General features: G+C 31.7%; 2 protein-coding genes across 2 annotated transcripts; both read left to right on the top strand.

Moving 5' to 3' along the window:
• Positions 1 to 2,335: 2,335 nt before the first annotated feature.
• On the top strand, positions 2,336 to 8,724 carry LOC116776109 (sorting nexin-8-like). Its single transcript, XM_061521281.1, has 8 exons — positions 2,336 to 2,496; positions 2,591 to 2,709; positions 2,780 to 2,990; positions 3,738 to 3,963; positions 4,487 to 4,592; positions 4,912 to 5,044; positions 5,397 to 5,616; positions 5,978 to 8,724. The coding sequence occupies exons 3-8, from the start codon at positions 2,785 to 2,787 to the stop codon at positions 6,128 to 6,130; spliced, it is 1,044 nt and encodes a 347-aa protein (XP_061377265.1). The 5' UTR covers positions 2,336 to 2,496; positions 2,591 to 2,709; positions 2,780 to 2,784; the 3' UTR covers positions 6,131 to 8,724.
• A 392-nt stretch (positions 8,725 to 9,116) lies between these two features.
• On the top strand, positions 9,117 to 11,546 carry LOC116774937 (raffinose invertase-like). Its single transcript, XM_032667729.2, has one exon. The coding sequence runs from the start codon at positions 9,134 to 9,136 to the stop codon at positions 10,565 to 10,567; it is 1,434 nt and encodes a 477-aa protein (XP_032523620.2). The 5' UTR covers positions 9,117 to 9,133; the 3' UTR covers positions 10,568 to 11,546.
• Positions 11,547 to 12,827: the final 1,281 nt, after the last annotated feature.

Genomic DNA, 12,827 nt, shown 5'->3' with positions numbered 1-12,827 from the left:
AATTAAATAATAATTTTCTGGAAATTGTCTTTTTAACTCTGAGTAAATATGAAAAACAAACTTAAAAAAAATTCTTATATATGGAACTAATCAGACTGTATACAGCTTTTATCATATAGAAATTATTTATAAGTAAATATTATGTTATTTGTTAGGAAAATATTTATGAACTTATGAAAAAAATAATAGAATAGCTGTTTATTAGTTGTAATTTAGATATTACTAGCTGTTACCCGCGACTCCGTCTGCGTAAGAAAATTAATAAGAAACTATGACAAAACTATAAAGCCTCGTATGCGACCTGCCTCCCATTCGCGCGTTATAATTTCGGGATGGTCATTCGGGATCCTGAAACAAGTACTCTAAGTTACTTTTTATTGCATCAGCTACCTGCCAATAAGTCCCGTTAAACGCGGTTCAGCCATTTTAGATATAAGCCGAAACAAACATACACTCGTATTGTGTTTACAAATACATAAAAAAATAGGGGTTGGTGATAAAAAAAAACATTGGGTTGTATGTATTTTTTGATGCCACATTATAAAAAAAAATAAAAACAAATAATTTCGTTCATAAATTAAAAAAAAAGTTTAAGGGTCAACAACCCTTATCACTAAGGTATGAAAAATAGTTTTTTTCCGATTCTCAGACCTACTCAATATGCTCACAACATTTCATGAGAATCGGTCAAGCCGTTTCGGAGGAGTACGGGAGCGAACATTGTGACACGAGATTTTTATATATAAGATGTATAAACTATATAATTCCCTTTTGTTTTTCTCTTGTGGTTTTATGCTTTACTAAAAGTGTTTAGTATCGCTAAGCACCATATGATAAGGCACAGAAATATAACTGTGTTTACTAGTTTCCTTGTACAAACATAATGACCAAAATTATTGTTCAAACATGCATATATGTCTGTAGAACCTTGTATTTTTTATTATTTTATACAATAATACATAAGTATACACACTGAATTGAATAAATAATAAATAAATGTTGTAATATATGTTGTATTAACCATGGTACAAGCTTAGGCCGTTTAAGACCTCTTTCCTTTTCTATTTAGGTAAATATTAATCCTTATTTTACCTCTACATATTACTTTGTAAAGTGAGAGAAATGTATTTTAACAAGAAATGAAATAAAATCAAGTTGAAATAGAGCCTACGCCATGTATATTTTTATCCATCATATTCAATGACTGTACTGAGAAAATAAACTTATTAAAACGGATATCACCTATTACCGATAATACGGTCACGGATTTCACAATTTATTTTAGTTAAATCATGTGGTTGGTAACAGTCATATCGGTTGCATTGTATGTATTAGTTTGTTTTTATTAGTTCTCTCTATTTTATTTACTTATTTATTTATTTAATTTCATAATTTATAGAGTCGGTCAAACAGTTGGCTTACAAAATACAGCAGTTTTAATACTAGCTCGCGGAGGATCCAAAGGTGTCCGCTTAAAAAATTTTCAAACTGTTGGCGGTATAAGTCTCGTTGGTCGGTCTATTTTAAATGCTAGAAATGCATATTTAGAAGATATAACAGTATCGACAGATCATCCATTGATAGCCTTAGAAGCATTGAAATGTAAGTATTGAATAATCGAGTACTATATATACTAATAATAACAAATATTATTTATAAGTTAACATGTATGTATTTACTTAAAACAGTTATTTTGTTTAAATCTTATCAAACATTTGTGATTAATAGATAACGCAAGAATCCTTATTCGAAGTTATATAACAGCAACTGATTGGGCTCCATCAATTTGGGGAGTTGAAGAATTCATAGAAACAAGACCGGACGTAACCGTTGTTGTTTTACTTCAAGTCACGTCACCATTGTTAAAAGCTAAACATCTAAATTTGGCATTAAAGAAATTGCATTTTCCGAAAGCCTTTGATTGTATTTTTTCGGTTACAAGGTATATATTAAAAAAAGGCATGATAGCATTCATTTTTAAAAGTAGTAATAGTTAAAAGTCATACATATCACGTTTCAGAAGTTACAAACTTCGTTGGACATTTAAAAATGAGACTATGTATCCAATAAATTTTAATGTACAAAAACGACCCAGAAGACAAGATTGGAGTGGAGATTTTATAGAGACTGGATCATTTTATATAGCACGGCGAAAACTTATTGAAAGTGGATACTTACAAAACAATAAGTAGTATATTTTGTATATACTGTAGTATTTTAGTATATACTTTATTACATTATTTAAAAAAATAAGCTAATAAACATTATAATGAAAATTATGTTGTAATCTTTAAAACTGCCTCCGAAATTATCAAATGTTTGAACACATGTATATGAATAGTTATCTATTTGTGCTGTTTCCGGACGAACGTGGCATCTGCCAAATGCCATTCGTGTTGTCCTTGGAAAATGGGAAACTTACTGCAGCTATGAGTAAAAACAATAAAATGTGTAGTGGAAATTTAATTTACTATCAATTTTTTTATAATGTAAAAAGTTAGTTTGAGATTAAATATTTGCTGTGTTATTTAATTTATTATCACCTTTTGTATTTCTAGTTTTAAATTTTAATAACATTTATTTCATGAAGTTGTACTGCTTGGGAAGTATCTCAGTTCGAAAGCTTAGAAGTTGATAGTTACTACGACATGCGTTTAGCAAATCTTATAATCTACAATAAGTTGAATTAAATTATTTTTGTAGTAAAAGGTATGCAATATATTCTATTTTTTTTATTATTTTATCTAATATACTTTGTGTAATAAACACTTTATTTCAGTAATAATGAGAAGAGGCATAGAGGAAGTAACATATGAGGATTTGGAAAGTACAGATGTTATAAGTGTTGAATTAGTTCCAGAGAGGAAAGGTTTAATATTAAAACATTGTGAATACTATGTGAGTTCAAGGCGGCATGGCACAACTGTTACAAGGAGATATAATGAATTTGCACAACTTTATGACGTGCTTAATGCTAAATATCCATACAGGTAATATATATATATAAACTTGTAGAAATGTTTTTAAGGCTGTCGTAGCTTATTCATTCATATTATTTGTGTGTCCTATATAGTTAAAAGAAAATTTTGTCAATATCAAAATAAATGTTCTTGATTATAAAAAAAAAACTTTCTATAGTAATATATATGGCTGACACTTTATAAAATATCTGTTATTACATCACAATCTTAAACATAATATGTCAACTTTATAATCTCAATTATTTTAAATTACTTCTAACAGTAAAAATTTGTCAATAAACAAAGCGAAACTGAAATTGGTCTGTTTATTTTGGGCCGGCAACAAGACTAACAAGAAGCTGTACTCTTTTAATATTAAGTACAAAATATATATTGTATTGAATAAAATTCAAACCAGTTCCGTTCTAGATAAGCATCACTGAATCTAATTAACTTCATACAATAGCGTCAGATCATTATGAGTCATTTATAGTAAAAATATTAAATTTAAATTAACTGTTACCTACTATCAAAGTACATATAAGATAATATGTAATCAGACCATTGTTATTTTTAATTTTAAATGAATGTCCTATGTAATAAATGACAAGTACGAAATATATACAAACTCTTTGAATACCAAACCTTCAAATATGTTGCTTTGCTGCTTAATAGTGGCATATACGAAAAACCGCTTTTCTAGCAGCGGACAAGTCAATTGCACCACAACTGATATAACTAAAAAATAAATTAAAAACTCTATTATTGAAATTCCAGAGCAGTATGTTGTTTACCGCCGAAAAGGGTAGTGGTTGGTGGGGGAAGTCCGCTATTTCTACAACGGCGTCGTGCAGCGCTGCAGCGCTGGCTGAGTATAGTGGCGCGGCACCCGGTGTTGGCTCATGACGCGGATGTTAGAACTTTCCTCTGCGAGATATCCAGTAAACTTGATAAACCCAAACACGATGAGTTCGTATTGGCCGGTTCACAAGAAGATAGTGCGGTAAGTTGAATCTATAGATAAATTATCCGGTACTTATTATATTTGAATGTATTTTTTTATATATTTAAATATATTTATGTAATAAAATGAATAATTATTTGCAAAATTTTCTTCAGCGCCATATTATTTATGATTTCAAACATGGAGATACGACTTATTTAATACATACTTAAAATAAGATTAAACTGTCCAGTTGTAATAAATTATTCTTTCCATTCAACTGAATGAATGCCATAGTTTGTTTAAAATATAGTAATAAGAGAAATAAAATTCTAATTTTTCAATACTTAAAAATCTAAACATAGATTATTAATAACAACACAAAAGAAAAACAAAATGTTAAATATTACTAATTTTTTTTTAAATAATAAAAAAAATAAGAAAATTATTTTTAAAAAAGAATTCTTTTTTTATTTACAAGCAAGCCTAGGATATTGTAAGTATGGAAATTGTTGACTGCATCATTTATTTGTTATTGAATTTCATATATATTTTTTATGTAAATGTGTCCTACTTTTTACAGAATGGGATGTCTACAGATGAAATGCAGGATGTGTTTTCTATGGAACAAGAACAGCTGCGTTTGGTACACCTGGGTTTAGGACGACTTTTTAAGATTTTCGAAAAAGGTTCGACAGTTTGATTTATAGTCTGTGCTAATTTTTAAGATTAATTGCCTGTGGTATTTGTCAAATTAACTTCATTGTTACATATATATGCATGTATGAACTTCAGATTTTTTAATAAATAATAATGGAAAAAATTATAATTCTTGAAGTTTTTGTATTTTCAATGATTTTCATAAACTTTGAGCCTGTATTTATATACTATATATTCAACTTTAAGAAGATTTATTCATGACAAAAGCTTAGCCTCCAAGGATATCATTAAAGAACAATTCAGACTAGTTTAAAATATACATATAAGTGTGCATATGAATGTTATTAGTCGAGAGCCGTTGTGAAACCGAGCTCGCGGATATCCGGGAGCTCGGGGCGGCGCTCAGCGCGCTCTCAACACCAGCCAGCATCGACACCGAGCGATGGACGCATATGAGGGACTCGCTGAAAGCCGCCGCTGAGTAAGCTATAATAAATATTATATACTAATAAACTATAAAAGAGTTAAGCCTACCGTCGAAGTGATTTTAAACGATATTACACGATTTAAATGAAACTAATATTTTCGGATAACTTCGCGTATTTTATTATTTTTAACGAAAGGTTCGAAACGTAGAGAGTATGTAGTTTCCAAAAATAGTAAAATAAGCGAAGTAATCCGAAAATATTACTTTCATTTAAATGAATACTCGCGATCTCATAATATTATATGACACCCAATGATAGTTTTTTTATCAAAAACATATACTATATATTTCTCTCTTTGATTTCATAATGATATGTACCAACATGATGACAGCAACGCAATTTCAGGTTGGCTACGGAGATGGTTGAAGCTGATATGGATGAGGACGAGGCTATGGAGCGTATGTTGGTATCCCTGGACTGCCTGTCCGCGTACCGGTCACTCTGCTCGCGGCTGTCCCGCGGGCTGCACGCCGAGCGCGCTGCTGCAGCCGCCAGCGCTGTCCACTCTCCAGCCTCCAGCTTACTGAGAGCCAGACATCGGTATGCGCTGAAGTGCGCGTTGGAGGTCAGATAACGATGGGCATATATGTACTTGTAACTTACAGTATACTACTTTACATCAAGCCTCTTCAATAAGTATCATTCTTGCTCTCCAAAAAATTCCTAGTCTAACTCTTGTGCTCATTATCATTGTATCTATCCCATCTTCCTGCATATTTTATTATATTATACAACCTAAAAAGTTTTTCTATGTTTAACTTTATTTAGGTGCCTATGTCCACAACACAAGATCGATAAGTCCATTTATATCTATGTGCCATACAATACAGATTTCTCAAAGCCGATATTTAGGTATCATTACTGAATAAACGCATCAATTCCTTCTTAGAACATAACTGAATATGAATCCGTATTTTTCTTTGCAGGAAGCTCGTATATGTCGAGCGTACGCTCTGTCAGCGCTGGAGTTATTACCAGAGCTGTTGAAGTCTCAGGGCGCGGCACATGCGCGAGTTTCCAAGCTATGGTCTGAGTTACACGACGCACTGAGGCAGACACACGGAAACACGCGACCTTAAGCATATAGTTTTTGGGGGAAGGGTGGGGGGTGGGAAGTACTTGTCTGACGTAACATATCGATAGATAGATGTATTCGCTCGTTTCGTTTTAGCTGTGAAATAGAGCACCAACAGTGACGTCATCGGAACAGTGAGTAATAAAATGCAAATCTCGCCTCTATAAAGCTATGACGACTGAATTTACCGAGTGAAGCGAACGAAGCTAGCGAAACGAGCGCTATACTGGCGACTCAGGCCTTTCATCCTCGGATATGATCTAGGAAACAGAATCTCCGATCGATTCGAGGTCTTTTTGCTCGACAGCCCAGTTCTTTGATGGATCATTAAATATTATTTTAAGAACCGGAAAACAGAACTCATGCCCAAAAACAACGGTTCGGTGCCGAAACGCCGAGGTCGCTACACTCGACTCGCATCTAGTATTCAATAATTTAAACATCATTATCTTTTTCTTCTCCAAATATTTACCATGAAATCTCGTTTAAGATACATCTACATATTAATAGCAATTAATGAGTAAGCAACGGTATGGGTTTATGTGTTTTAGTTGTAAAGAAAATATATTATTACTGTTTCTGTAATGGATATAACATATATATGTATATAAAGATGAACTTTGATAGGACGTCCGTGAGAGCAGGACACATAGGACGAGTTTTGTGTCGTACACTTATACTTATAGTGTCGACGTTTTCTATATACAGCATCTTTAACTCGAGTTTGCAGTATCACATTACATGTTTAGCGTGTGAATATCAACGTCAGTTTAAGAATAAAAAAACTGCAAACGCTCCGTATTAAGTGTGATGCAAACCTGTTGTAAGGTACAGATAGCAGCTCCTTGGAATTTCCGATGCTTTAACACAAAGAAGCTGTACGTTACATCATGCAGAATTCTTTGCATCCTTACCCTTAATATGGGCAGTTTCAGCAATTTCATAAATTTTCCGTAATTTTTAAAAGAGAAAGGTCCATCAATGAAAAAACTCAAAACCGTCCGTGTTGACGTTACAACGACTCCATACTTATAGTTACTTTTATTACTAAAAGTTTAATAAAGAAACTGCGTTCTTTTGAAATTTCGTAAGACACTGCACGACTATCAACACAACCGTTCGTAAGTAGAAATGAAGCCGTTAGTATTTAGCGCATTATCTCTAACAGTTTAGGGTAAACAAAATACCATACTGCAATTGAAGTAGTACAAAAAATTGGTAGCTAGATCTGAATCTGTTAAGTACTCCTTTCCAAACTTTTCGACAATACATTGTTCCTAACTTTATAACGTCTTATATATCGATGGACGCTTGCTGCGCGGAAAACCATGACTCGTTTCTGAACCGAGTGGTAGACAAATGTGCACGTTTTGTCTAAGTTGTTTATATAAAAAAAAACAATAATTTCGTCATAAAAGTTCAATTCAATTTTTACAATGCAAAATTTCATTAGTATTTTATAGTGACGTTGACATGAAATTATTGCAATTTTTTTTTAAATGTATCGGTTTTTGACAATCAAGAAAAGCCATACCTACACAGATTAAACAAAAATAATTGCAATTTATCATTAAATGATTAATGAGCGTAAAATAAGAAATACATCAATTTGGAAATAACGGTAAAATTTTTTGAACAGATTTCGATATTTCTCTAATGTTTTATTTACATACTAAAATATTGCAAATATTACCATGTACTTAATACGCACAACAAAACATTCCTGGGAATTCACAGGTCAAAGGTCATTGTTTTAATGTCTTACGTCGTTTTGATAACAGCTATTATTATATTATTTTAAGGAAATCTGTTTACTAGATATATAATAACAAAAACATTCCATAAATTACTGATAAATCTCCCATATACTAATCCTATATACTCTATACTCGAATTGTTAACATGTAGCTCAATTATTATTAAAACTATAATTAATGTTATTATAATCAAAATATTATTAATATATAATAATATAATTTTTTTCCATAAATAGATCTGATAATTCAGTATCCTTACCACTAGTTGTCAATATAGTAAAGATAGACAGTTTGAAGTATTTTATATGTATATATTAATAGTATGATGTGATTACAGTATACATCTCCTATGTTAACATTCAATTAAATTTGTGTTGTTTTAGATCTACCAACATATGTAGTTCCTAATTGTGACTTCGGTCGAGACTGTTGAATTTTATTTCATTCGAAAGTTAATCCATTCTTCACGACACTGGCTGAATACCGTGCACGTCTTTGCACGGATGAAGGTCATATTATATACAGATAAAAAAAAGTATGATGTGAAAAAAATATGAATAGAAAAATAAAAACTGTGTATTTAATTTTTCTCTCTAAGCTCTTGGTATGGATACAGATCGGTAGCTTCTCTCATATTGATTATTTGTCTTTGCAGCCATAGAAAATATACTAACGAAAGCATATACAATATTCTATTAATACATTATACAAATACAGGTAATAATGGTTGAAGCCAAAATATGACTATACTGTGATATATATTTAAGTTGCAATATGAAAATGCAATTAATTTGTATTAATTATTATATAATGTTTAACTCAATAAATGATATATTATTCACATGTTCATTTATTTATTAGTAGATATTAAATATTTTCTCAAATGTCTTCAAAGGAGTTGTCCTTTCCCGTTATGGTTTTAGCCTTTTAGGACTGCATCAGTAATGTGAAATAGGTAAGGTGTAAGTAACAAATTTTATATATATTAATTAATGTCGTATTTAACAATGATGTGTTACTACAAAGCAATGAGATAATTATCTTCAATCATAGTTGTATCATACTATATATTAGACTTAGGTAATACACTATTAAGTTTACAAACAACACCTATTGTGATATTAATCAAAACATTAGGTTGAAATCAGTTTCTTTGATCAGTTCGTTAACCAGCTCGTGTACCGATGGACTTTATAGTTTTATTTTCTTGTTTTTATGCTGTTACCGCTGTTCAGGACAGCCATGAACAGATGGATTCCATCGTCATACATCGGAGACTTACAACCAAGAAGAAATATCGACCGATATACCATATAACGTCTCCGGAGGGATGGATCAGCAATCCCACTGGAATTGCTTTCTTCAAGCGGCAATATCATATATTTTTTCAATACCATCCTTACAATGGAGCATGGGGCCACATGAGTTGGGGTCATGTGGTCAGCAAGAATCTCATAGATTGGACCCACTATCCATCAGCAGTGATGCCGAAGGACGTATACGACCGAAATGGCTGCTTATCCGGATCAGCCCTCGTTATTAATAACTTCCTAACTCTGTTTTACACCGGTCATCTTGCCTCTTCGAACGAAGTGTTCCAAACACAAAATATAGCTACAAGTGGAGACGGGATTATCTTTAAGAAATATATATACAATCCTATTATAAGACAGTCACCGAATGGAGTTGGAGACTTTAGAAATCCGAAGGTCTGGAGGTTTCGTAACCTCTGGTACATGGTCGTTGGAACTTCATCTAGGGAAAGATTTGGAGAATTGCTTTTATATTCATCGACGGATATCTTTAATTGGAAACTCAATGGGACATTTGTAAAATCATATGGAGATATGGGTCATATGTGGGAGAATCCCGATATATTTGAATTGGATGGTCAACATGTACTTATCATATCAGTTCAAGGAATAGAAGCTGATGGATTCAGGTTCAGGAATTTGTACCAGACAGGATACGTTGTGGGGACTTTTAACTATATGAAAGGAAAGTTTGAGGATCTGGAAGTATCTATAGCGACTTTTTATCAGTTAGATTTCGGCCATGACTTTTATGGAGCAAAGACTTTGCTTGCCAGTGACGGGCGGAGAATCTTGATCGCGTGGCTGGGAATGTGGGAGAGTGACTTCATTGAATCGACATCAGGATGGGCGAGCATGTTGACGATCATAAGAGAAGTCCGTTTAAACAAAAGGGGACGCATACTAATGACGCCTATCAGTGAAATGGAGGAATTGAGAGTGGAAATAATGGAAAACGCGTGGTATTATCCTGAAGAATCTTTTCAGGCCGGAGCGAAATCTTTTGAGTTGTTAGTTAATTCGTCTTCCATGTTATACGATACCGGACTAGTATTTGAGTGGAATTATGGTACTTTTACGATAGGCTATTCAGCAGAACACGAGTACATAAGCATTGATCGCGGAGGACCAGACGGAGTGAGAAGAGCATATTGGTCACCAAGTAATCATATTTTTTTGCGGATATTCGTAGATGTCAGTTCCATTGAGATATTTTGTGGCGAAGGCGAGGTAGTATTTTCGAGTCGCTTTTATCCGAAATCAATGCGTATAAAAGTAATTGGAAAATCTCAACTCCACATCACTCAGCACAGATTAAGACGTACTATCGGTTACGACAAAGAACTAGTGAATCGTTTGAAAGTCAGTTAGAACATTATTTATGAAAGTTCAAATAATGCAGGAAAAAACTTTTGTCTTTAAGAAATTATATATGCTTAAACCCGTAAGGAAATATCTCAAAAATATGGTAGGAAAGTAAAAAAGGATATATTTTTTATTATTACACTAATATATGAAGTGTAAAGATACGTGATTTCCTGGAATGTCTTTATCTTGGGAATCCACCTGATACGTTGTGGGTATAAAGAATCAGAACATATGTAATGGGAATCCCACCCTTCACTTTATTTAGCTTATCCTGTTAGCAAGCTAGTTATAGGAACGTGAGTAAAAGTTACCAAGAATTTAATATCTCGATTAAAATACGTGTGCGGTTAAAATATACAGATGTTATTTTTAAATCGTTCTAGTCTACTTCTATTTTTGCTCTATGAATTAAGAATTAATTACAATAACACCTACGAAAAATAGTCTTATGATTATTTTGACATTTATTTTTCTGTTCTCCTTGGTAAATAATAGTGATCTCCAATAGTAATGTTACAATCTCATCGCCACACTATGTGCGATGCGTTTCCAGTTTTTTACTCACCTGCACAAGTCATAACTCCATATGCAGTGTGACAATGTAAACTTATGGTAAGAATATCACAGTTAAAATTTAAGTTTTGAACTCTAGTGTAAATGTTGCCATTACACCCATTACTATTACCACTCAATTTCCATCCATCGTCAATTAATTTAGGTATAGAATGTATTAAGATGTTGCAAAACGTAAATCTTTTGTTACAAAGATTTAACTCTTTTCGGTCTTGGTTAATGTTGTCGATGTTATCTCGTACTAAGCATTCAAATAGATTCAATGCATAATAACAAAAATTATAATAATCTTCATGCTCTCCAGTCTCCACTAAAACTAGTGTTAAGTTTGGTAAACAAAATTCAAACCGATATGTTCAAAAGTTTCTTATAATTTATAACATGTATGCAATAAATATCTAGTAACAAAACTCAGTTAAAATTCAGTTGACAATAATTTAGAAATAAAAAAATTTTTACAAGCTACCCAAATTTTGTATGATACACTGTGTACGGTAAAATTAATAGTTAATTATTTTTTGTATATTCACACAATATTTCAGTGTTAGTGATGTTTTTAATATATTTATTTTTTGCATTCCATTATTTATTTTAAATTGACCCTATATAGCTTTTGTTAAATGATTTAGAAATGATAACGGTTTACATTGTTTGGAGGTTGTATAGGTTATAATTTTATCTAGATCAATCAATTTATTTACAAGATTATAATTAGTTATACAGTATAAGATTTCAAGCATAATTTTATTCTACTACAGAAATATACTTTGATTGTATAGTTATGTACCTATAGAGAGAAAAGAAACATTATAATTTTTATATTATTATTGTTTACGAGCTGGTGTTCCCAAGATATACATTTATTTATAAGCCTTCATAAAAGAAATATGATTGTCCGAATTTTTTATGTTTTTAACACCCTTTTCTTACGTAAAATCTTTTATACATGACTTCTTTTTATCATACTTCAAGCAAAGCATTTTTTTAGTCATATGTTAATTAACAATTATATAATCTACTATATTTATTTGATATATACGTATATTTCTCGAGGGAGTGACCCTCAGAGAGTCGTATGTTTATAATAATTTTTGGATATTTCCCATGAGTACATATTTCATATCCTATATCCAAATAATACATGACTACGTCATTATCTTTACTCGTATTTGACGTGTTGACGATTACCTTCATGATTATTTGCTTTCCATGCATTTTTATAGGTATATTAATAAATAAGATAATGAAATTAGTTTGGATTTTATCGATAAATATTAAATAATAATGTTTCCTGCATATAAAAGAAATTATAAGTTCAGGCGCTGTCTTAAAAAATAAGTCAAAATGTTGTAGGTGTGTATAAATTACTTAAAAGAACAAGTTTCATGAGAATTATTGAAATTTAAGATTGTTCGGTTTCTACGTGGGTAGAACGCGTAGAGGGCTTAAATATTCCGGGGGTATCCTCCACCCAATGTCTTACTTCTTGCAATATTAATGTGGGCCAAGCCGTTACTTTACGTCAAATATGACGTCACTGTTTGAAATTGTTACAGAGAGTAATATAAACAGATGGGCTTAGTCATTCTTAAAATAACTTTTCAAAGGACAATAAATATTTTTAACAAAAATTTTATAACCCTATAAAACATGAAAATAGAAAAGGGCCAACACTGAATATTTTACAAAA

Source organism: Danaus plexippus, chromosome 8, assembly GCF_018135715.1.
Source record: "Danaus plexippus chromosome 8, MEX_DaPlex, whole genome shotgun sequence".
Classification (NCBI taxonomy): Eukaryota; Metazoa; Arthropoda; class Insecta; order Lepidoptera; family Nymphalidae; genus Danaus; species Danaus plexippus.
The sequence above is the reverse complement of the archived record's forward strand: the minus strand, read 5'-3'. Positions and strand labels throughout refer to the sequence as shown.

Coding starts and splice junctions, on each gene's coding strand:
- LOC116774937 (XM_032667729.2), top strand. CDS start 9,134: ATGGATTCCATCGTCATACATCGGAGACTTACAACCAAGAAGAAATAT.
- LOC116776109 (XM_061521281.1), top strand. CDS start 2,785: ATGAGAAGAGGCATAGAGGAAGTAACATATGAGGATTTGGAAAGTACA. Junction 2,991..3,737: donor AATGCTAAATATCCATACAG/GTAATATATATA, acceptor TTGAAATTCCAG/AGCAGTATGTTGTTTACCGC. Junction 4,593..4,911: donor TTTTAAGATTTTCGAAAAAG/GTTCGACAGTTT, acceptor GAATGTTATTAG/TCGAGAGCCGTTGTGAAACC.